Below are 23,947 nucleotides of genomic sequence, written 5' to 3' on the forward strand. Positions count from 1 at the left end.
TCAATGCAGGGAGAACTAGAGTTTCCACAAGGAACTGGAGAAGCATCCAAACTGACATAACAGAAACCAGATGAAGTCGGGACATACAAAACTGCACAGCCACGCACGTAGAGATGATTAACAAGAATTTCCAGTTAGCCCTTTCCAGTAGTGGAGCTCAGTGGAAAAGCTCATATGAACTGGTTGATCTCCAGATGCTTGTGCATTATCAGCATGGTAAGTCTGAAAAAAGGGACAAATAAAATCACAGGAAACTCTCCAGTGGGGTGGAGAAGTATCAGCATTACTGTGCAGAGCACAAGATCTCAGCTGAGACAAAGCATCCGATTCTAGTGACCTACACATGCCTGAAAAGGCACAGCAAGGCGATTAGGATGGCCAAGGGACAGTCTACGCTGGAAGAGAAACTGCAACGCATCGACTGGCAGAGCAGACAAAGTGAGAACAACAATGTATGCATTAGGGTGACGGAGAGAACTTACAGCAGAGGGGGAGAAGAACTTGAAGGCGAAGGACAACGCTGGTCTAAGAACAAAATAATACCTTTATGCTGGAAGTTAAAAGAAAATTGCTAAGCTTTAGAATCAGTGAGAGTGCAGAGCAACCTACCTGAAGCTGCCATTCTGGGAAGGATTAAAAAAATTAATCTATTATTAACATGGAAATTGATCTGTTTATGGAAAAGATGATACAAGTTGGTGCCAGTGGAAGCAGGGAAACAGCAGACAAGACCTTCAAATCCTACTTTTTTTTCTTTTGAAAGAAAGGATTAAGTTCTCAGAATTCATAGTGGAGGCTTCAGCCTTTTCAAGTGTTTCCCTATACACACAACTGTTATATCTGCCCAGCTCCAAAGAGCTCTGACATATACCAGAACTCAAAGAACAAGAACTCAAGGTAATCTTTTAATGTTGCTGGCATGAGGGTGCTAAGCACAAAGACAGGACAATGCCAACACAATATACTTCACACGGGTGTACGTGAGATTGTGTGCAGACAAGAGGCACGCGCCCGATCAATGCAGCCCAAACTCTGCTCATCGCTGTCACTGCAAACAGCCAAGAGCTCCGCAATCTGCCTCCCTCCTCGGAGAGGATGTGAATAACACACACCGCAGGAACGGCCTGTGAGCAGTCTGCGAAGAGACACCTTTGTGTGTAATTCCCAATATCAAACTATTCTGAAACTTTGAGAGAGTCTGACATACAGATTTGGTTGTGGGAATGTTTTTAAATGAGTGCATGCAATTAAGAGACACATCCTGCACTCTGCTCCAGCTGTCTTTGTTTCCTTTGCAAAGCAAATACAGAAGGAAACAAGAACTTGAGTATGGTGTTACCAGAATAGCTCCATTGCACTGCTTCAAAGTCCAGAAGATGGGATTGGGCAAAAATCAAACGTATGGAAGATCAGAAATTGCAAGAGAAGCACCTCCCTGGGAGCTGCGACAAGCCAACAGGTCTCACCTCTCAGCACTCTAACCATGTTTCCCCAGAAAGGCATCGCAGCACCAGGAACGAGTCCGAGCAGCTCGGCAGGGACCTGGGACATGGGGTGAGCCGGAAGCCCAGCACCCCACAGGGACATAGAAGGATGCGCCCCTCTCCCAGGCCCCCGTGCCTGCTCCTTGGGAAGCCTGCACACGCACCGGAGAGACCTGCTCTGCTATCCTTCATGGCTGTGCTACACACAGGGCTCTCGGATCTTCTCATCTCAAGAACCTTCCTCAGTAAAGCTAGAGATAAACACAAGCTAGAGACAAACACTGTAAGTAAACACAGTTGTACCGAGACCACTGCAGTAAGGGGAAAGGTTGCTCTGAAGAACAAGTGCAACGCTCTTACAGGGACAAGTGGTTAAATGCAGCATAGGTGGGAGTAAACTCTAACTGAAAAAAAGTTCAGAAAACAGAGCACTCTTCAACAGCAATGTGAAAGAACATCATTAAGGCTGCTTGGCACAAGGCAGAGAACGAGGTGGAAGGAATGATGTGTATCTTAACTCATTTTTTCGGACTTTCAGATGTTTTGCCAGGAGGAAGGTTCTTCAGAAGTTTGTTTTCCAGAAGATATTGCTGGGCAACCTTACCTCCACATTAATTCCCTGCCCACCCTCCCCCGAGAATCAGACCCTAAACCTGAATAAATCTTTTTAAATGCAAGGGAAACATTTCCTACAAGATCAAGCAACTATTCTGGCAACTGTGTATTTCAGACAGGCCTGAAGCAGAGGTGCTTCTCTTTGGGCAGCCATAACAGAATCGGAACCAAAGGGTTCCTCTCACAGTTCTTAGGCTGCATGCAACTGCGATCACGCTTGTTTGGCGTGCAGACACATAACAGGGTTGTCAAGTGAGACTGAAGGCGTGGCCAGTGTCCAAGACCTGGACGTTTTCATTAAGCACAGCCACAGTAACTGTAAGACAGTGAGCAAAGAACCAAGCGCATCCCTCTGTTTCCATTGCCTGCAGCACCTGCCCGCTCCTTATGGGAGGACATCAGCGATTTCCCAGCACGAGGAAGGCGCTCCCAGCTGTCAGACGGGCTCTGCCACTTTACGTGGCTCCTCGCCAGCAGCACTTCTCCGAGGGGCACACAGGCCCAAACCCACCAAACTCCTCCTGCACCTGCCTGGCTTTCAGAGCACTGTGAGCAAGCTTTGACAAAGCAACACCCTTTCTTCCCCCAGCTGCCCAGCCACAGAACGAACAGGATCAGGAAACCGATCTGGGTTAAATACACCCATTTCTTGCTGGTTCCCCATATGGCTTCAGAAACGGCTGTACCAGCAGAGCTGATGGGGGAGAGCAGAGTTTGCATAAGCAAGAACTGCTTCCGAAAAACCTCGGTATTCTCAGAGGTGCAAAGTGTCCTGCACACTTCAAGGAGATCTTACCAGCTGACTAAAAACATTGCAAAGATGAAAGGCAGCCAAAGACACTCTGTCATAGAGAGAATGTCCCGTTCACTGGAGAGTTTCTGGTGTTCTGTAACACCAGAAGTGCAACACTGTCTATTTCGTAATTATTCCATAGAGTACAACGATGAAACTGAAAACTGTGTTTGTCTAGAAACTACTTGGTGGCTTTCACAGAGATTGTCACCTGGAAATCAGGAGGGGAAGGATGATGAAGGGTACACCATTTCTGTGACACTCTGTGACAGCAAATCAAGACTTGGAAAGAATCAGTATTTAAAATGTTAATTGCTGCTGCTGGCTTGTGAAAGTCTCAGAAGAAAATGTGGCACTGAGTGTAAGCACGCTTGGCTTTGAACTCTCGTAAGAAAAAGCAAGCATCCTTTTCTCTTGCAAGAACAGGAAAAGCAGAAGCATTTGGTTTCTCTTCCCTAAAGACAGCCCTAGTTGCATTTACAGCTTCAGACTTCAGCTTCCCTTTTCTCACAGCAAGGGGTTGAATCTTTTCTACTCTGATCTAACCATTAAGCAGAATCGCTCCCACCTGACAACCAGCTGTGGCTGTTCTCCACAGACCCCTTCCCACAACACCCAGCCCACCGCAGCAGCTGACGGTTTGCCTCCCCTGCGGGAACGCGGCGAGCCTTTCTGAACGTGTTACTCTTGTCATGGACACAGTACAGACAGCAAAATTGCATTATGTTTTGTTGGGAGAGAAAATAAATGAGCAGCTGTTGCTAGAGCTGCAGGGAGCGGCGAACGCTCAGCCAGAAGCCGGACCAAGGCGCTTCCCAGCTTGCGGGTCGAAGTCCAGCAACGCCTCGGCTTAGGCTTGCGCTCAGCCGCGAGCCAGCACCCCCCCGTTAACTCACCAGACCCCGGCACCCCACGGAGACGGGCAGAGCCCCGCCGGGAGCCGCCCCGGAGCACCCCACCCCCCTCCCGCACAGCCTGGGCTTAGCGGCTTCCCCCGGCCGGCGCGGAAGCTCCCCGGGCAAGACGCGGGGGTGCCAGCCGTGCGGGGCGGGAGGACCGGGGGGATTGAAGAGGGGGGGTGTCACCGGGGGCCTTACGGGTCGCGGCCGGTGTCGCGCTCCAGCAGGACGATGTGCCGCGGGTAGTGGGCGCAGACCTCGCCGTGCGCGTTGGGGATGACGCTGTAGTGGTAGTCGCGGCCGAAGAGCTCCAGGCACCGCCGCTCGATCCGCTCCACCTGCGCACAGCCACCGGTCAGGGCCCGCCGCCCCCTCGGCCGGCCCCCCGCCCCCGGTCCCCTCACCTTAGCGGAGCCGCCGCCGCCGCCGCCGTCCTTGGCGCGGTACTGTGCCCGGGAGAACTCCAGCAGCAGCTCGGCCAGGGCGCGGTCCCCGGAGCCCGCCGGGGGGCAGCCGCGGGCCGCCGCCATCCCCGCGCCGCTCACCGCCGCCGGCCCATGGCCCCGCCGCTTCCGCCCGCCCGCCGCTGCCGCTTCCGCCCGGCCGGCCAATCACCGCCGCGCGTGTCAGGCCCCTTCCGCCCGCTGCCGGGCGTCATCGGGGTGCGACGCGCTCCGCTCCGGCGCCACCGCCTCCCTCCCTGCCCCTGCCCTGCCCTCCCGCACCGGGCTAAGCCCCCGGCGGGCGAGGAGCCGCCTGCCTCTCGGAGCGGGGGCTGTGCATAAGCCACCTTTAGCCCGCGGAGAGGCCGGGCGGGCGGCGGCGGAGTGGGTCTGGCCGCGGTGCTGCTGCTGGCGCGGGCGTTGATTAAAGAAGGGGCGCGGCCGCGGGGAGGTGGCCGGCAGGGCGGGCCCCGCGGGCTGTGGGAGCGGCGGGCGGCTCCTTTGCTCCTGCAGGGGAACGAGCGGGGTGCATTTCACCTGCCCGTGAAAGCGAACGAGCCCCCCCGGGGCGCTGCGGGAAAGCCGAGCCCGGCTGCAGCGCCCCCGGTCCGCGCACACCCGTGGTGCCAGAGCGGGCCCAGCGCCCCGGCAGCCCACGCGGGCCGTGACTCGCTGGCTCCGGCCCCGCCGGGCGGGTCGGGAAGGCCCGCGGGGGCACGAACGCGCCCACCCGTGTACCGGCCGGCGTTCCCCGGGGGGGCCGGGGCCGTGCGCAGGCGCTGCCCCGGGCGGACACGGCGTGGCTGAGCCGCCGCCACCGAGCGGGGAGCGGCCCCGCTGAGCCGGGCTACCGGGGCGCGTCCGCCGTCGCCTCAGCCCCGCCCGAGCCTCGCGCCGAGCCGGTCGCGAGGCGAGCCGAGCCCTGCCGCGCGCCCCCCGGCGGGCGGAGCCGAAGCGGCCCGAGCCCCGCGGGGTGCGCGCGCGCGGCGGGCTCGGCTCCGCAGTGGCGAAGCGGGGAGGGGGGGGGGGGCGAGAGGGAGGGAAGAGGGGCGCGAGCCCGCGCGCGCGCGGGGCGCAGAGACGGCAGCCAAGATGGCGGCGCGGGTGGCGCAGGGGCCGGCGGCCCGCGGGCGCGCCTAGGCCGCGGCGCTCCCCTCCCCCCCCTTCCCCTCCCCGTCCCCACCCCGGGCGGGCTCCCCCCACCCCGCCCCCCCCGCCCCCCCCGCCCCGGCAGCGCGGCGGCGGCCGGCAGGATGCTGCCCTCGCAGGAAGCCTCCAAGCTCTACCATGACAACTACGTGCGGAACTCGCGCGCCATCGGCGTGCTCTGGGCCATCTTCACCATCTGCTTCGCCATCATCAACGTGGTCGTCTTCATCCAGCCCTACTGGGTGGGCGACAGCGTCAACACCCCCAAACCCGGCTACTTCGGGCTGTTCCACTACTGCGTGGGCAGCGGGCTGGCGGGCCGGGAGCTGTCGTGCCGCGGCTCCTTCACCGACTTCAGCACCATCCCCTCGGGCGCCTTCCAGGCCGCCGCCTTCTTCGTGCTGCTCTCCATGGTGCTGACGCTGGGCTGCATCACCTGCTTCGCCCTCTTCTTCTTCTGCAACACCGCCACCGTCTACAAGATCTGCGCCTGGATGCAGCTGCTGGCAGGTACCCGCCGGCACCGGGCACCGGGCCCCCCGCGGGCCTTCTCCGGGAGTGAGGGGGACGGGGACGGACCCGGGGAGGGGGGGGGGACACGGGACGTGCGGGGTTTGCGGCGCCAAACGCGGGCAGTGGGCGCCTGGGGAGGACATAGGCACTGGTTGCAGGGCCGGGGAATGCCGGGGTTGCTCGAGCGGGGCCGTGGTTCCAGGAACCAGCCTCAGGGCTTCCTGGGACACCCAGATCAGGCACTAGCACTGACAGAGCACCAGGAATGGGCACCAGCTGGGGGCACTGGCCCCCAGGGCTCCCCAGGCACTGGTAGCAGGGCCCCTGGCCACAGGGAACACCAGAGATGCTCAAGGAAATAGGGCTAGGTCTGAGCGCTGCGGGGCCATGGTGTCAGGAACCAGCTCCAGGGCTTCCTGGGACACCCAGATCAGGCACTAGCACTGACAGAGGACCAGGAATAGGCACCAGCTCAGGGCACTGGCCCCCAGGGCTCCTCAGGCACTGGTATCAGGGCCTCTGGCCACAGGTAGCACCAGGGTTGCTCAAGGGAACTTGGCTGGGTCTGAGCATTGTGGATCCATAGGACATCCCAGCCAGAAACCAGCCCTAGGATGCCCCAGGGCTGCCTGGGACACTGAGGCCAGGCTCTAGCACTCTCAGAGCACCAGGAACATGTGCCAGTTCTGGGCACAGGCACCCAGGGCTGCCCAGGCAGAGGCTGGCCACAGGGAATGCCAGTGTGGCTGAAGAAAGCTGCGCAGGACACAAGCCCTACGAGGCCATGGGGTATCCCAGCCAGGAACTGGCCCCAGGACACCCCAAGGCTTCCTGGGACACCCAGGCCAGGCACCAGCACTGTTAGAGCACCAGAAACAGGCACCAGCTCTGGGCATCAGCGCCCAGGGCTCCCCAGGCAAGATCTGACCCCAGGAAACCACAGGGCTTCCTGGGATAGGGTGGAAAGATGGATCAGGGCCCCACCTCAGGGCACTCCAGAGCAGGCACTGGCCCTGGGACACCAGGGCACCGCAGGACAGCCAGGCTGTGCACTGGCCTTGGAGCACCCCAGGACACCCTGGGCCAGGGACCAGCCTCTGGGCACCCCAGTACACCTCAGTCAGCAACCAGCTTTGAGACATCCTACAGCAAGTACTGTCCCACAGAGGCAGGGACCAGCCCCAAGGATGCCCTAGACCTGGGACAAGCTCCCTGGGGACCCAGTCCCAAGGGCATCCCTGAACAAGCCCAGCCCCCAGGGGATACACACTTTAGGGGAGCTCCCAGCCCATGAAGGGACCCCATCACTGGCAGGACTCCCGAGCCCTGTAAAAGCACCTGTGCACAGACAGCTCCCCCTGAAAGAGATGCTGTGCCCAGACTGCCTCCAGCATCATGAAAGGGCTCTGAGGGCAGACCTTCCCCTGCTCTCTGCAAGGAGACCCTGAGTACAGCGCTGCCCACAGAGGGACACCATACATTTACCTTGATGTCTCCTCAGAAGGGACCACAGGCTCAAGCCCAGCCTTTCTCCCAAAAAGTGGCCCTGTTTATAGATCCTCCTTAGCTCCTGCCACAAAGGAAACCGCACCATAGATGGACCCCAACACCCTCATAGACTGACTCCTCAAAGGGACACCATACAATAGCCCAAACTTTTCCCCAGAAGGGGACCTGGTGCATTTGTTGATAAGGATCCCAGGTATCCCCTTGTGCGCAGACCTATAAGCTCTCCTCACTGAGGGTCTGTTCTTTTGGGACAGAGACCCTGAGAAGAGATGCTGAGGTTCCCCCGGTAGCAGGACTCTGCACTTCCTTCTCTCTCCAGTTTTACCACATGTGGCAAGAAGTGGTGTTACTTCCCACTGCGTACAAAGTGTGAACAGGCCCAGAGCTTCCACCAGAAGGGCCCAGAGCCCCCCCATATTACTAATGAAAGGACCCCAGTCTGTCCCCCCTGGGAGAAGGGCCTCCCCTATGCTAGGGGCTTGCAGCTGGCTTGGGCTGGAGAGCTTGACCTCTCCTCACCCAGATCAGGACCACAGCCAGACCTGGTGCTGCCTTGGCTTATCGGGAAATTCCTTCATCTTTAATTTTTCCTGTCCTGAAGATTACTGGTTTAAGGCAAGCTCAGAGCCCAAATCCTACTGATTGTCAGCAGCTTAATCAAGCGGCTTGGAGCACCCGGCTGGTGCTGCTGCTGCTCGGGGAGCTGCGTGGCGGAGGGCACTGCACCGAAGGCAGCCCCGGGCTTCCTCTCCGGTGCCTCCTGTCCTGCCCCGGCTCAGGCGTGGGTGGCCGCAGCAGCACCGTGCAGCTGTCACCTCTGGGCGCCCCTTGCCCTGCCTTGGGGCTTGTCCCTGCTCACACTTTGCACCTTGTGGCTACACTTGTGTTGCTCACAGCTGCGCTTGTGAGAACCCCGAGTGCACGTCTTGCTGGGGCTGTGGACCGGCTCTCCCGTCCCCAGCCAGCCCAGGCTTGGCTCGGAGCTCTCCCAAGGCTTCGTGGCCTTTCTCCGTCTGCATTCACAGAGAGTGGCTGTGCTCGGAGAAGAGGCAGCACGAGAGAGCGTCTGTCCTGGAGGAGAGCCTGGTGTCACCGTCAGGGACACAGAGGTGGTGGGGTGGTGTGTCCCAGCAAGAGGGAGCCTCATCTGCGGGGGGGGCCAGGCAGGGCTGAACTTCCCTGGGCACGTCAGAGGGAGCCGTGGGTGGATGTGTTACCTTGCGCATGGAGAAGGAGCTGCTGTGACCCATGGAGAGGACACTGTGGACCACATCCTGTGGGTGTGGCAGGGATGTGGCCCGATGCAGGCTCTGGCACAGCGTGATGGCAAGCTTTGGAGATTCGCTCGCCTGGGAGGTCAGAGGGTCGTGCTAGAGCAGCGGGCTTGGAGGGGCAGAAGAGGGAAGGGCATTCCTCCTGCCTTGGTGAGGTTTTAGCTGAAGGAGGACTTGCACCACTGTGGCAGAAGCAACAGTGAGGCCTAAAGTTTCGTGATCTCACTGGTGACAACCAGGTGAACAAGGTGAAAGGCAGAGAGATGGGGCAGGGCTGGGTCCACCCTGTCCCTACGGGATGGCCAATGCAGAGTACAGGGCTGCTGAGCAAGGCCACGAACAGGCTCTTCAGAGGAGAAAAATCAAGAGCAGGAAGGTGGGGGAGGGGAGGGTGTCAGGAATTCAGTATCTCTTTCAGAAGGAAAAAAAGTTTAAATCATCAATGTCTAATTAGTGGACGACAATCAAGGAAGGGTTTAATTAGAGCTTCACAGAAAGCTCCAGCTCAAAAGCCACTGCCCCCCTAGGAGGGAACTGGATCTAATTAAGAGGAAAGACTCTGCTTTATCGCAAATAGAAACGTAGCCATCTGCCCTGTTCAAAATCCCAGTAACGCAAAACTGGAGATTTTGCTAAATCCTTCTGTTACAAAACCAGAAATGGACCTTTAATGTGAGCGTGTCAACAACTGTATGACTGACAGCACCCTGATGTCACCCCAGTCCTCCAAATTAGTGGAGGAGCTCCTGCAGAAAGTCCCATGGGATGATGCTTACTTGAAGAGGAACGGGCTGTGTGGGCGATCCCTCTTGTCCACCCTCTGTGGCGGCGGGAGCAGGAGTGAGATGAAGGCAGCTGGGCTGATTTTGTGGATGCCTGTGTTCCAGCGACCACATAGCAGTCACCTGCTGGGGACCAGAGCACAGGAATACACCACCAGCACCACCACCACCACGTGCTGAGGAGGCTGCCCAGGAGCCTGAGTGTTTCCTCCGATTCCCTAATTCTGTGCTGTAACATAAGACGTGGTCACCCCGTGAGTTAACTCCGATCTTTGAACAAAGTTGTCCTGGTGCCCAGCACTGACGCCGGAGTGAGAGGCCGCAGCCACCTCTGCGTGGCACCGCACCCACGTGCCTCCCATGAGGACGGTTGCTCTGGGCAGGCCCAGGGCTCTGTTTTCAGGGGAGCTTCGGTTTTGTACTTGCAGTCTACTGAGGGTCAAAAGAGCCAGCTGAGCACACAGTCCCTTTTGCACGGAGGAAGTGCCTGGCCACGTTTGAAGGCGTTTCCCTGTTGCCCTTTCTCCTCTGGCCACGTTTGAAGGCGTTTCCCTGTTGCCCTTTCTCCTCTGGCCACGTTTGAAGGCGTTTCCCTGTTACTTCTGCTCCTCTGGCTGTGTTTGAAGGTGTTTCCCCACAGTTCAAGTCGAGCCGTCGGTGTGGTGAGACCTTCCAGCCAGGCACAAGCATGACACGTGGGGTGCCTTTCCACCCAGGGCCGTGTCATTTGGCCGTGGGGCTGGGGTTTGTCTTTATCCGTGGCCCTTTGGAGTTAATTATGCCATCTTCAGGCACCTTTCCCAACGGAGAATGGGATAACACTTATCCAGCTCAGCCCTTTTCTCCTTTACGACACGTCCTTCGGGGCTACACTCACCTCTCAGATGGGCCCTTCCCACCCACCAGTGCATGAACTGGGAGCAGAGGCATTTTCCACCATCTGAGAGGACACCCCTCACATCAGGCAGCTGCACGGCACCAGTTTGGCACATCCTTGGAGAGCAGCGGTTAGGAAGCCCGTTCCCAACCAGCGGCTGAGCTGCGTGGTGTGGTACAGCCTTGAGGGAGAGCAAGCTCTGGTCTGAGCAAACACCGCAGCCCCAAAACGCTCCCTGGTGCCGGGAGCGACGCGGTGGTCTGCTGAGCCGTGTCAGGGTGGGCTCGTCTTCCCAACTGGGACTTGATGGAGACCCAGCTCCTCTCAGAGAGAGTTTGAGGTTTCAAAAATATTGTTCTCGTGAATATAGAAGTCATTCATTGGAATTCTTCATGGAAAAAGGTGAGACAGATACTGCTGCTCCAAACCAGCTAGGCAGCGTAACTGGGACAGCGGCTTTCTCTGCCCAAGGGACAAATAGTGCGAACATCCGAGCTTCCAGGTGAACCGCTTCCACCTGCTGACCGTGCAGCAAAAAGAAGACATCACTGCAAAAAATACTTCGCATTTTCTGAATTACCAGCTTCTGGACCCCAAAAAAAGCGTTCTTGAAGATTTCCACTCTTTTTCCCCTGCCCGTTGTGTGGTGCAGGGGGGACAGGAGCAGCGATGCAGCTCAGCCCTCGCGTCTGTCCAGCGCCTTGTGCTCGGCCGCAGCCAGCCCCGGGCTCCGGAAGGCAGCGTGGCCGTCCCGCCGTAGCTGTTAATGTGCCTGAGGACCTGCAGAGAGGTTCTGAGCTGGGCGCTTCGGGGCTGCTCGTGTCCTGGAGCTTACATCCCTTAACTGTTGTTCCGGATAAAGTAACTGTCAGTTCTGATTCGTGCAAACTCGTAACTCTATTCTGAATCCCGCTGATATTTTGGCTCAGAAGCAGCCTGTGGAGCAAAATGCCTTAAGGGAGCTCCTGTCTATGTAAATGGCTGGTGCTTGCTGTCCCGAGCACACTGCCTTTCATTTTCATTTATTTTTGAGGGGTTTCTGCTTTTAGAGATGGGGGCAGGCTGTGTTTGTCCGCGTTCCTTTCGGTGCTCACCTCTCAGGAGGTTCCCTAGTGAGAAGCAGCCACTCCAGACCCCGGAGCTGCAGCACAGCCCCTGCTCTGCGGGGTCTGGGGGCTGGTGTGCAGTGCCCATGTTGGGGATCTCCGGCAGGGACCCCGAGGTGCTGATGGCACAGCATCACGGTGAGCGGCTGTGGGGGATATGGCACCCAGAGGTTCCTCCCCTTCAGCACAAGGTGGATAGGAGGGGCGGGGAGGTCACCGAAATACCCCGGCAGGGAGGCCTGTCTGCGGTGACGGTCGGAGGGACGTGCGCAAGGGCAGGGGACAGCTGGCTCGCTGACCTCGAGGGAGGGTGAGCCACTGCCATGGGGCCAGGCAACTCCCTGTCCCCAAGCCAGGCTTAACAAGCCTCTTTGGGACTCAGCAGTTGCTGGTTTTCCCCCAGTTACCTTCACTTTTTCCGATTTCCAGCTCCTCGGGTGTCCTGTGGCAGCGCGGTGCTCTGCGTGCCCGTGCTCGGGGCAAGGCCGTGTGTCTCTGCTGCAGGGCATGTCCTTACCCCTTCCAGCCGTGACAGGCAAGAGCAGAAAGAGCCAGTCTTCACCCAAAACCTGCAGACTAAACCAGACAGCAAAAATGATTAAAAAACCCCGGATATGAATCCTGAAGGCACAACTGCATGGGACCGGGACAGTACTGGGATAACCGTGGTCCTCGGCAAACACGTGGGCTACTGAGACGGTCCAAATTAGCTAAACGCACCTTCTGCCGGGGGATGTTACCCTGCCCGGAGGAGCCGCCTCATCTCTCTCTGCTAAAATCTCGCTCCAGTGTTGCAGCCTGAGCCATAACGTTGGATTCCCTTCAGTTAATTTCTTTTGCCAGGATATCAAAAGACCTTGAGATGCCCGTTTCATTTCTAGGGGACCCTGACAAGGAGCACCGAGGAGCAGGGAGCCATGAACCAGCTGCAAACCCAAGCCGGGAAACGCCGGTTCTCCTGGGGCAGAGCCTGAGCCCCAGCAGGATCCCGCAAATGCCCAGTCTCGAATCCATCTTTCCAACTGGGAAAATTCTGGAAGAGGGCGTTGGAGCCCAGAGCCACGAATGAATCCATGTGATGAAGCGTCTGGCTGTCCTCGGTGCCACCAGCAGTGGGGACCGGCACCACACCCTCAGAAGAACAGGAATTAGAAGCAAAATGGCTGGGAGATGGGTGATTTTTTCTCCTCTTTAACAGCGGCCCTTGTAGGAGTCATCACTCGGTGTTTTTCATGTGGTTGCAAGGTGTAGAACTAGGCTGTTTTAAACAAACCCCGAGGTTTTCCTGCAGGTCTGCGAGGGTCCCTGGGGCGTTTGGAGGCGGGTGCTGGCAGGACAGTGCTGCGGGCAGAGGGGCGGCAGGCAGAGCCCCGTCCTCACGCCCTCAGACCCCCTGCAAGGGGCTTATAGAAAAGGGCAGCGGCGAAGCCTGGCGACCGCGCGGGGATCCCCTCCTTGCTCTCGCTCTGCACTTTGGTGTCGCTCCTTGCTGTGGGCTCGGGAAGGTGTTTCCAGGACATCGGGTGGGCTGGGGACACGTGGAAAAGGGCATTGCTTGTGACGGAGCGGAGGACTCGGCTTGCTGCTGGGAACACGTAGGACAGACGGGAAGAGGAGAGCGCTGTGCTGCTCCTCGTCGTGCGAGGACCTGCCTTGGGTGGCACGGCCCTGCCATGGCCCTGTCCCGGGGAGCTGCTCAGCAGCGAAGGGCTCCTGGGAAGAGCCCCGCCGCCCTCGGGCAGAGGAGTTTGGGTGCATTTGGTGACTCGGGAGCGCTCCTTTGCCCTGGTAGTGTATCTGTAGTTTAATCCTCTGTGCCAAACAGGGGCTGTGAGATCTTGGGCAGAGCTCCCGGAGCTGCTCTGCGGGCCAGGGCACAGGCTCCCCTTGCCCTGGTGCCAGCGCAGAGCAGGGACAGGGGAGAGCAGGAATCGGGGTGGGCAGATGCAGGCTAGGGCCAGCCTGGTGGTCCTGGCAGTGGCCGTCGCTGTCTGTCCCCTGTGGCTGAGTTGTGGCAGCCTGTTGTGCCCGTGGCTCACGTGCTGTGTGTTTTTCCCCGTACCTTTTTGAGCTGCGCTCTGCTTTCACCTGTGTCCTCCACGAGAGCCGTAGCCCTCCGGCACGTCAATCCACTGCCTCCTGCGGCACTGCCCCGTCTTGCCATGTCTGGGACCTGCGGATGTCCTGGGGGACCCTCACCCAGGCAGCTGTGGTGTTTGCAGGGGGGTGAGTTCTTGACAAGCTCCTGCTTCACCCAGACAGCCATATCCATCTGAAGCCCAGACAAGTGCTCAGAAGTGCAGAAGAAATACCGATGCCTGCAGAGCCCAGGGAAAGACCCAGGGGCTGCCATTCTGCTCCCACGAAGGACTGACCGAGGGCCATGCACAAAAGCTGGGAGCCTGCCCAAGCCCCGGCTGGTGCAAGTAAAATTGGCACCTGATTTTTTTTTTTTTAAGTTAAATTTGCCTTCTTCTGATGCCCTGGAGCATGGCCCTGTTCTCTTCTGGGCTGAGAGGGACCATCACTGAGGGCTGCTGCCCGCCCAGGCAGCTGGAGCGCTCGCCTGGCCACTCGCCGGTGTTTTCCCCTGACCTCACCACACTCTCTTCTCCTCCTCACCGACGTCTGCAGAGCCGTCACAGCCGTGCCCATTTCCAGGCTGGGTCGTGTCACCCTGACCAGCGCTGCGGGGGCGAAGCCACCCCCTCACCGAGGATGGCCACAGAGCACATTTTCTGCAGCTGCACTGCACTGGGAACTCAGCGGGGTGCTAAAATCCTCTCAGCATCTCTGCTTACCTGAGGAGAGTCCCTAGCACGGGTCTGCTGCTCCTCCTTGCCTTGAATGCAGGCACTTGGCTGAACTCGGTGGCATCTAGCTGTTAGGTGCCCGGGTTAGCGGGCAGGCCAGGTTGCTGCTCACCATTTACTGCGCAGTGCACAGCATCAGTGCTGATTATATGTTTCCTTCCAGAGGGGATGGTTTTTGGCTGGTCTGGTCCCAGCAGACAGGGAGTTCCCCCAGACACGGCCATGCGTGGCTGGGAGTCCCTGGGGATGACGTGCGGGAGATGCCGGCTCCTCGCACGTGCACCACGCTCCGCAGCCACGCGGTGCCGGGGGTGGCACTGGGGCCGTGTGTGGCTGTAATCCAGCTTGCAGAGCTCGCCTCTGTCTGCAAAGACATTTCTGCCAAGCAGGTTTGTGATGAGGATGGGGGAGGCAGAGACCAGGCAGCAGCTGGTGGGTGGTATTACGTGCCGGTGTGCAGCGCCGTGCCAAGCCCCGGTGCGATGCCCTGCGCCAGCCCCACACTCGCTGTTCCCCCATCCCAGGACTTCCCAACAGAGAGCGGTTAAAAGCGCAGGTCAGCCCCCTGAGAGCTCAGCCAGACCACCGGCTGCCCATCCCCGGGGCTGCCGCGGCGGCAGCACTCTGCCTGGCAGGGTGTTTGCTGTCCCTCCAGCCCTAAGGGATGGGGGCACTTGATCACTCACGTGAGCACAAGCCTCTTGGTCCTTTCCTAACCCCAGGATGAAAATACTCACAACACACCCCAGCTTCTCTACAGTATCATTAATATTTTTAGCCTTCCTAGCTGATAGGGGGTGAGGAGCCTTTGTACTGGTTGTAGTTAGAAAAAAGCGTCACCTCCTTACCTTGACAGTCGCGGGCTTTGTCTCGGTATTTCCCTCCCCTGACGTCTCCCCGCTCGGCATGGGGGCACGCTGAGCGAGCGAGTGCCCTGGGAGCGGGGCTTGCAGGGCTGCGCGGGGGTCAGATGTGGGTGCTCCTGGGGACAATGATCCTCTCGGCATCCCTGCCCGCAGCGTGCGGGTAGCTCCTGCCTGCACGCAGGGAGCCTGCGGTGGTGGGGAACCGCTGATTCTGTGGTCGATGCTCGAAGAAACCAACCCCCTGACGTCTCCCTTGGTGCGTGGGCCAGGCCTGGGGCAGCTGTGTCAACGTGCAGCCCCCCGGGGCTGCCAGGCGGTGGTGGCTGTCACCTGCTGCGCTGCCCGGCCGTCGCGGGGCCCAGGCAGACACAGGCTGCACTCTTGCACCAACCGGAGGGGCTCAGAGCCCGGCGCTGGCACCCCTGTGCCCCCTCTGATGCTCCCCCCCCCCTCTCCTCACCCCCGCAGCGCTCTGCCTGGTGCTGGGCTGCATGATCTTTCCCGACGGCTGGGATGCGGAGACCATCCGGGACATGTGCGGGGAGAAGACAGGGAAGTACTCCCTGGGGGACTGCTCTGTGCGCTGGGCTTACATCCTGGCCATCATCGGCATCCTCAACGCCCTCATCCTCTCCTTCCTGGCCTTTGTCCTCGGCAACCGGCAGAACGACCTGCTGCACGAGGAGCTCAAGACAGAGAGCAAAGGTGAGCGTTGCGCTGCCGGGGGTCCCGGGACCCCGAGCCACGGCCCTGGGGGGGAACCCGCGTGGGCATAGCCTGGGGAGCTTGCCCCCTCCAGCAGCCTGCAGCTGGGCAAGGGTCCCACGGGCTTAACAGCCCCCTGCAAAGCGAGGCAGGGTGGGAGTGGGCTGCCGAGCCCCTGCCCTGCCTGACACCCTCTCTTCTGTTTCCACAGATTTTGTCGGCACTGCGGTAAGTCCTGAGCGTCACCGCCCCGTCCCCTAGCCCTGACCATGCGGTGTGTCTGGGTGGGATGGGATGGGGGGACCCTGGCTGTACGGGGCAGCGGGGACGAGGGGCCGGCGGGGAAGGGAGGCGGCAGGGATGGGGACAGGCGTGTGCATGGCACGTGCTGGGGGCACAGTGGTGGAGCGAGGCCTGCCCGATGCCAGCCCCAACCCGCTGTGATCTCCCCGCAGAGGATATAAGGCCGGGCGCCCGCAGCGGGACCCTCCTCCTGCGGCCTGCAGCCTGGGCGCTCCCTCCCCATCCTGCCCTTCGTCTGCTGCCAGCGGCCACACAGCGTCCCGCGCCGCCCCCCGGGCCCCACCGCCCGCGCCGGGGATATGCCAGCCGCCCGCCGCATCCACGGCCACCTCCACGTCCACGCCGGCACCGCCATCCCACGCCCCCCGCCAGCTCCGCACTCCCCACCGCCCATGGGCTGCCGTCGCTGAGGGAGGATGCCCCAAACCTGCTTCATTCAAGAACAGCGTCCAACTCTGGTTTTGCTTCAAGGAAAAAACAATCTCCGAGTTTTTAACAGATTTCTACATCCCCAGGACTCCCGACCTGCCACCTCCCACCCGAACGCGCGCCCAGTGATGCCCCTCGCCGGCTGCTCCAGGCCCCGGCCCCCTCCCTGCTCCCATTTTGTACAGCTCCGAGATCCTGTCTCCACGGCTGGGGGACCCGGCGGCCAGGATGGGGCCCAACCCCTACTTTTACGTGTAAATTCATATTCTCTAAACAGGGTAAAGTGACTCCAGCCCCCTTGCCCCCTGCCCCGGCAGCCCAGCCCCAGGACGTGGTGTTTCCCGGTGCGTGGCCAGGGCCGCAGGTTGCCGCTCGCATCCCCCCGAGCACGGGGACCACAGGGGCCTCCCTGCTGCCGGCTGCTGGGACACCCGACTCGCGCCGCCGCTGAATGTAAGCCCTGGTAAGTGGGAGCAGCTGAACATGCAAAACCCCCCGGGCAGGCACAGGACCCCCCGCCAGCCCCCTCCCCAAGCTGGCTGCAGGCTGTTGCCAAACGCCTTCCCTCCCCATCCCCGTACGGTGCTTTATCTCCACTGGTGACAGCACGGCTCTCCCTGCCACACGGCGTGGCCGGGGGTGACCCAGGCGCTCCTGTGCCCACCCCGGCCGTGTCCCCTTGGCTGCGCCTCGCTGGCACATGGCGATGGCCCACGGGGAGCCAGCAGCAGCTGCTTGGGTCAGCGCTGAGCCCGTCAGCCCCCGAGCGCGACCCAGCCTCAGCCACACACACACAGCACCCAAGAGCCGGCACCAACACCTCCGGCCCCCTCCCCGGCACAGCTGCGGCTCTGCTGGCAGACCGGTGCGTGTGGGCTTCCCCGGGTCCTGGCCACAGGGGGCTCGGGTCGCCGCAGCCCTCGCAATGCAATAAAGTCCTCAGCGCCGGCCGCGTCTCAGTGCGAGTAACCGGGGGCTGCTCGCAGGGCCCCGGGCAGGGCAGAGCCCCGGCTCCCTGGGGAGCGACGGGCTGGGGGCTCGCAGGGTGCTGGGCAAGGCCAAGGCCTGGGAGCGGGGCCGTGGCGCTGGGACGGACAGCCCCGGGCAGAGGAGCCGCTCGCTGCTAACGGGACCCGGCGATGAAGGGCCCTGCGGGAACCATCGCCCGGCCTGGTGAGCCGGGGCTGGCGGGAGCCGGTAAGTCGTGCCCTGAGCCCCTGCGGGGCGGTGGTGAGGGACGGAGCTGTGCCGAGACACCGGCTGGGAGCCACAGCCACCGGGACGGCGTGGGTGCCGGCGCTGCTGCCAACGGGCGCTGCCAGCCACCAGCCCAGCGGTGCCCGCGTCCCGCTGCAGCCGTGCCCCTGGATCCCCAGCCCCGGCAGCGCCCCGGTCTCGCCGGCTTGTGAGTGCTGCGGCAGGCTGAATTGGAAAAAAACAAATGAAGAAAATCAGTGGAGAAAGGAATACAGTAGCTGTAATATATCTGTATTTTAGTACAAAGTTTGATACAGTGTTTCACAAAACCTTATTGAAAAATATAATTCAAACCAGACGAGCTCGGAGCCCTGTGGTGTGGGGGACACTGGGACGGGCTCCTCACGTGAGATGGTTTGCAAGCATGGGGTGGAGGGAGCGGCTGGGCGGGCGTCGGAGCCGTGGTGGGGAAGGGAGGGAGGGGAAGGGAAGGTGGGGGCCTGCCCTGCGCCCGTGGGGCTGAGCCTCCGTCCGCCCAGGCTGGCACGAGGGGGGCTCCGGCCAGAGCGAGTCCCCAGGGAAAGGGTCTGTCCCACCCCGCAGCAAGGCAGCAGGGGGGTGGGGGGTCCTGTCTGCGTTTCAGCCCTCCCCTTCTGCCCATCCATGGGTCCCCACGGAGCACCACGGGCTGTCCGTTGGCTCATGGGCCCATAGGAGCCTCCCGAAATTCAGCAGATTCCTGTGTCTTGATGGAAAAGCAACTCACGTGGCGCGTCAGTCCAGCGGCGTGCTCTGGTAGAAGAGCAGGGACAGCATTCCAGGCAGCCTGGGGACCTCTTGGACATCTGGAGAGCTTTGGCCAGCCCTGGCCTCCCCGTCACAGGACACGCTCACAGCCCGGGTGAGCCCCACACCAGGACACAGCCCCGGGAGAGGCTGAGGGACAGGTCTGGTCAGCCTCCGGAGAAAAGGGGGCTTTGTGGTGCCCGCAGCTGCTCTGGGGGAAGGCATAGAGGAGATGGAGCCAGACACTCTTCTGTGGGATGCACAGGGACAGGACAAGCCACAAGCCACCGTCCCACGAGGTGTCGGGGGAACGTCCTCATGGCGAGGGCAGCCGAACACCAGAGGTGACGGGCACCTCGGGCGCGCCAGCTTTGAGGACTGGCACTCGGAGGCACACGCAGCGGGCCCCGCTCCAGGCGCAGCACATCCCAGGCTCCCGGAGGAACAGGCGAGTAGAGTGAAGACGAACAGCCCTGGGCAGCAGCAGCCCGGGTTTGAAGTGGGTACAGCGCAGGGGACACCCTCCAGCCCAGCTCCTCCCCAGATGAGCGGGAAGAGCAGCGGGCTCAGCCCCAACCTCACAGCCCCACCGGGACGCCAGGGGAATCTCCCCTTCCTCGGGAGCGAGGTGGCTCCCGGAGCAGCCCCGGCTACGCCCGGTCTGCGGGGCTGCACCCGCAAGGCTTCATTTACCCTGCAAGGACAGAGCAGGGACCAACACGCACCCCCCTCATCGCCCCACGACCGGGGCACCAGCGCTCAGGGCAGTAAGGAAACAGAAAGAAACTCCCAAAAATACCGCTTTTCAAGTTAAGTATTTTTATTATCAAAATTATTACATCTCTTGTGAAAGTTCAAATGTTACAGCATGGTGTAAAAACTCCACTAGAGTAAGAAGCTACAGCCCCCACCTTTCCAAGAGCTTTCCAGGGTCCCTCCCTCCTGCCCCCCCGCTGCGCCCGAAGGTGCCGGAGCCTCCGGGCAGGGCCCCCCCGGCCCCCTCCCGCCACCTGGCAAGGCAGAGCCCGCCTGCCCCGTGCTGCTCAGAGCACGGGAGGGGAGGCTGCACCCCCAGGGCTAAGCCGAGTGAAGTTTACACCTATTTTATACAGTATACAGACACCCAACTGCGGGGTGACAAGTTCCATCCCAACACGCTCACAGCCAGACAGTGTGAGGAAGTTACTCTTTGTTTCAATATTTTAAAAGTCTCCCCTAGGTTGAACAAACACCTGATTTCAACTGTGAATTAGAGAAACCTGTAACAGTCCTAAAAAAAGGAAGAAGACTGTGCATCTGAAAAGACAGGGGAGACAGACTCACAGCATTATGTTATCCAAGAGAAAGGAGAAGTTCCACTGCAGCACCAGGGATGACACCTGTCGTATATTAGCTAACCTACTATGGTTATAACTGAATATAAAATTAGATAAATAAAAACACGCCCGATATTACAGTAAACGAGTGAGAAAGAAGCTGGCAATCGTATGGAATTGAACAGACAGCGCACCGTGTCTGGGCTGGCTCTGCCGCCACGCTCGCCGGGTGCCGGCGGCTGGGAGAGATCCCGCTCGGCACTGCAGGGTGCCCGGCACAGGCCGGGGTCCCCACCGGACACCTCACCGCCGCCCCCCGCCGCGCAGCCCCCGCGCGCCGCAGCGTCGCTCTGCTCATCCGGTCACCCCGCAGCGTGTCGGGACCCCCGGCGTGGGGGCACACGGCAGCGCCGTCCCCCCCAGCAACACCCCCGTTTCACAGCACGCGACGGCGCACCCCAGACCCCCTGCGGCGACGGGCACTCGCACCCCAACCCGCTCCCCCTGCCAGTTCACACTGGCAGAGACTCCGCTGTCCTGGAAAACAGCTCCGACCGCGGCAGCCACGACCCAGGCCCAAAGGCCGCCGCGTGCGCTCGTCTGCTTGTGACTGGAATGATCGTAACGGATTAAAGCCCTCCCCAGAACGCACTGAGAACCTGACCTAAAAAGAGAGCTTTGGGATTGGAGTTCGACTTCCCCCAGCGCTTCCTTTAGACTGCTTTCATACTCCGAAAGACGTCCGTGCTGCATGAGTGACTATGGCCATGGGCACGGACAAGAGACAGAGGCTGCACCACAGTCATTGCACTTGAACCATTTGCCTTTTTTTTTTTTTAAATCTTTTTTTTCTTTTTTTGCAATGTACCCACGCATCAGGGAATAGCTTCGCTAGTCTCTGCCTCAGAGAAATCTGCGTTCTCCTACGCGGCCAGAGGCCAATACTGCTCACAAACCTCACCCGTGCATCTCAGACCTCAGCCTCTGACCCCTGGCACCCCAGCATCAGGTGCAAGCTCCCAACACTGGCCCAGGAGCCACTTCCAGAGGTGACTGGAAGGAGCTATGGGCAGTTTTGTCCTCCTGGAGTCCAGGCAGCCCTAGGAAAGTCCTGTCTGAGTCTTTACTCCAGAACCTTGCAGCTGCTGAAGTCTGTACTGATGGACACTGCTCCCCCCGCGGTGCGGATAGTGTTGTGCATTGGAAATCACGGCCCCCCGGGAGCCCTGATAGAGAACAGACTGCCCAGAGTTCGGCAGACTGATAGTCCGCAAGTCTGACTGTAGTGACCTAGCACTTTGGGGAGCAGAGGTGGAGCCTGACCTGCCTGTGCAGGGCTGCGAGCCCGACTCGGAGGAAAGAGAGTCCACAGCCGGCTGCTGTGCCGGGCTGGCAGCAGCAGGGCAGCTCTTCTTCAGGAGGCTGCCGCCGACGCTGCCAGAGTGCTGCTGGCTGCTGTAATACCCCGAATTCCCTGCAAACAGGGCAGAGGAGTCTGTGGAGAGCGAGTGGGCAGGGCTGGAGTACGAGGTGGAGGAGAGGGACGTTTCTGAGGAAGCGTGAGAGAGGCTGTGTGCTGTCCTCTGTGCTGCTGCTCGATAGCTGTATCCAGGAGATGGAGTGAGGTGTCCTCTGTAGGGGGAGGAACTCTGCTGGAGGAGGGTCTGCGATTCCGCCTGGGGACTGTCAGACTGCAGGAGCTGAACAAGTCGGTGGGGAAAAAAAAAATAGAAAAGGCGCGTCAGACTGACTTCCCCATTTCCTACCACCCTCCTCACGCCAAAGGTGCTTAGTGTAGCAGGAATGGGAATAACTGGCAGCCAAACCCAGTTTCCCCTCTAATCACAGAATGGTTTGGGTTGGAACGGACCTTAAAGATCATCTGGTTCCAACCTCCCTGCCATAAGCAGGGACATCTTCCACCAGCCCAGGTTGCTCAGAGCTCCATCCAACCTGGCCTTGAAGACTTCCAGGGAGGGGGCATCCACAGCTTCTCTGGGCAACCTGTGCCAGTGTTTCACCACCCTCATGGTGAAGAATTTCTTCCTAACATCTAATCTAAATCTGCCCTCTTTTAGTTTACAGCCATTCCCCCTTCTCCTATCACTATGTGCCCTTGTGAAAAGCCCCTCTCCATCCTTCCTGTAGGCCCCTTCAGGAACTTGAAGGCTGCTATAAGGTCACCCCAGAGCCTTCTCTTCTCCGGGCTGAACAGCCCCAACTCCCTCAGCCCTGTTAAAAGCTTTATTTCAGAGTGGATAGGTGATATATGAAAGAATTTACCTGGTAGCTGTATCGAGAAGGACTGTAAACTGCTGGTCCTCTGTGGGCTTCTGGAGTGTCTCCTTCTGCTGTGTCTGCAATGTACAGGCAAGACGTTAAACCTCACCCTGCGGACTGAGGCCACAGCAGCTCTCGCTCAAACGACACCCCTGCACACAGCCCAGCCGTCCTGTTCTGCACCCAGCTATCTCCTTCTCTGGAGATATTCAAGACCCGCCTGGACAAGATCCTCTGCAGCCTGCTGTAGGCGACCCTGCTTCGGCAGGGGGGCTGGACTAGATGACCCACAGAGGTCCCTTCCAACCCCGAACATTCTGTGATTCTGTGAGACAAGAGCGGCTTCTCCAGCCCATCAGCTCTTCAGAAGCTGAAGAACCCTAGCAAAAGGCAGCTGGAAAAGCTTAACATGTACAACTCAGCCACGCACGTCGGGAACTGCCGCTTCCCTTAGCCCAGCTCTCTCTGGTTTAGCACAAAGCCCCCATGCGTCGGACCAGCCTATCTGCAAGGCCCACACCGCGCAGACGCAGCCTGGGCTCCCTTGGCTCCTCAGGAGGGCAGGAGAGGAAGCACAGAGTTTCTAAGGTCTCCGCAACTCTCTGCTCCGCCTTGGTCACAGGAATCCACACTGGCTACAGTTACAGCTGGGGAGACAGAACTGTCCCTTCCGAGAGGGCTGTCAGCAGGATCTTGCTGCAGGTTCTCCTCAAAGGCAGACCCAGACACTGCAGAAGAGCGAGGCCGCGTGCTGCCGAGGCTGACCGCAGTCCTGCTGCCGGTTTGGGGATTACGCTTTGCAAGTCAATTGGCCTGCTCCAAATGGAGTTAACTCTTAGACCTCAGAAATGCCAGTTTCAGAAACAGGGCAAGATAATGAACAGGCTTTGAGGGGTAACAGCAGCACAGTACACAGTGATCCACCCTACTGACGTGAGAGATCGAGAGGAATAAGCCGCTTCTTGACAGAGCAAGCCTTGCTAGCACCCAAATCTTAAAAGGCGGGTGAGCTGCTTGTCCTACCAAACAGCTGAACCTGAACTGGGGTAGGCAAGGAGCACTTCACTGCAAGTGACCCAGCCACTCTGCCATGTGTTTTTCAGTTGCCACTACTGTCACCACGGGGTTACAGCTGGAGACCGTGCTTTCTTTAGGAGAGAGTGAAACCGGTGGGACTAGAAGACTTCACATCAGAGTTACGCTGCAGTCTAATGAGACAGAGCTGCCTATCTGCAGCACCTCAGGGGTTCTCAGCAGCCGCGTTTGAAATGCCTTGGCGAAATACTGTTGGCATTAGTATCAAATCTGTATGACAGATGTGTCTCAGTCATGAAACAGGACTCGCTGCCTTAGTCCGCTCTGTACTTCTGCCAGACAGGTCTGGCTTTGCACCAGATGCACTGGCACAAGCATCACGGCTTTGCTGTGGTTGTCCTCTCTGCGCTACATTGCAGCTGCTGGTTTAGCTAAACAGGGAGCTGGATAGAGTTGTCTTGTCTGCTCTAGAGGTTCAGTAGCGTTCTTCTTCAGGGCACAGGACCTGCACAGGGACTGGGGCGTGAAGCTTCCAGCACGTGTCCTGTGCCAGCTTCCATTTTCTGAAACTACACCTGGTGCATCAAGTAGCTGTTTGCTGTAGGCGACATTCCGAGTACTGCACTGCAGAGAGGCAGAACGTGAAGTCTGGGGCATGTTTTATGAAGCAATCATGCACAGAAGAGACTAACTGTTCAATCCAGGAGACTTGTGATTAACAGGAGTACGAGAATCAGAAGAAATCTAAAGATTCCTGGAAGAAAATCATTCTT

At 59.5% G+C, this 23,947-nt stretch overlaps 3 protein-coding genes across 9 annotated transcripts in view; 1 reads left to right on the top strand and 2 right to left on the bottom strand.

Moving 5' to 3' along the window:
* MTMR14 (myotubularin related protein 14) overlaps positions 1 to 5,598 on the bottom strand; it is a 33,988-nt gene extending 28,390 nt beyond the window's left edge. For 6 of the 7 annotated variants that reach the window (XR_012765229.1, XM_075432541.1, XM_075432540.1 and 3 more), the window contains exons 1-2: positions 4,196 to 4,329; positions 3,990 to 4,129 (exon numbers count right to left, since the gene is read on the bottom strand). Coding sequence is in view for 6 of the 7 variants with exons in the window: in XM_075432541.1 (XP_075288656.1) it covers positions 3,990 to 4,129; positions 4,196 to 4,321 (266 nt within the window). In the remaining variant the exon portion in view is untranslated. Of the gene's footprint in view, positions 1 to 3,989; positions 4,130 to 4,195; positions 4,330 to 5,520 lie in introns of those variants that run through there. The other variant, XM_075432542.1, reaches the window with a different exon arrangement.
* On the top strand, positions 5,427 to 18,110 carry LHFPL4 (LHFPL tetraspan subfamily member 4). Its single transcript, XM_075432545.1, has 4 exons — positions 5,427 to 5,893; positions 15,592 to 15,828; positions 16,040 to 16,056; positions 16,284 to 18,110. The coding sequence occupies exons 1-4, from the start codon at positions 5,488 to 5,490 to the stop codon at positions 16,290 to 16,292; spliced, it is 669 nt and encodes a 222-aa protein (XP_075288660.1). The 5' UTR covers positions 5,427 to 5,487; the 3' UTR covers positions 16,293 to 18,110.
* Positions 18,111 to 19,386: 1,276 nt separating this feature from the next.
* SETD5 (SET domain containing 5) overlaps positions 19,387 to 23,947 on the bottom strand; it is a 67,915-nt gene continuing 63,354 nt past the window's right edge. The window contains exons 23-24 of the mRNA XM_075433197.1: positions 22,143 to 22,216; positions 19,387 to 21,559 (exon numbers count right to left, since the gene is read on the bottom strand). Of these exons, the coding sequence (XP_075289312.1) occupies positions 20,960 to 21,559; positions 22,143 to 22,216 (674 nt within the window). The 3' untranslated portion in view covers positions 19,387 to 20,959. The remainder of the gene's footprint in view (positions 21,560 to 22,142; positions 22,217 to 23,947) is intronic.

This window comes from Opisthocomus hoazin, chromosome 11 (genome assembly GCF_030867145.1).
Source record: "Opisthocomus hoazin isolate bOpiHoa1 chromosome 11, bOpiHoa1.hap1, whole genome shotgun sequence".
Lineage (NCBI taxonomy): Eukaryota > Metazoa > Chordata > Aves > Opisthocomiformes > Opisthocomidae > Opisthocomus > Opisthocomus hoazin.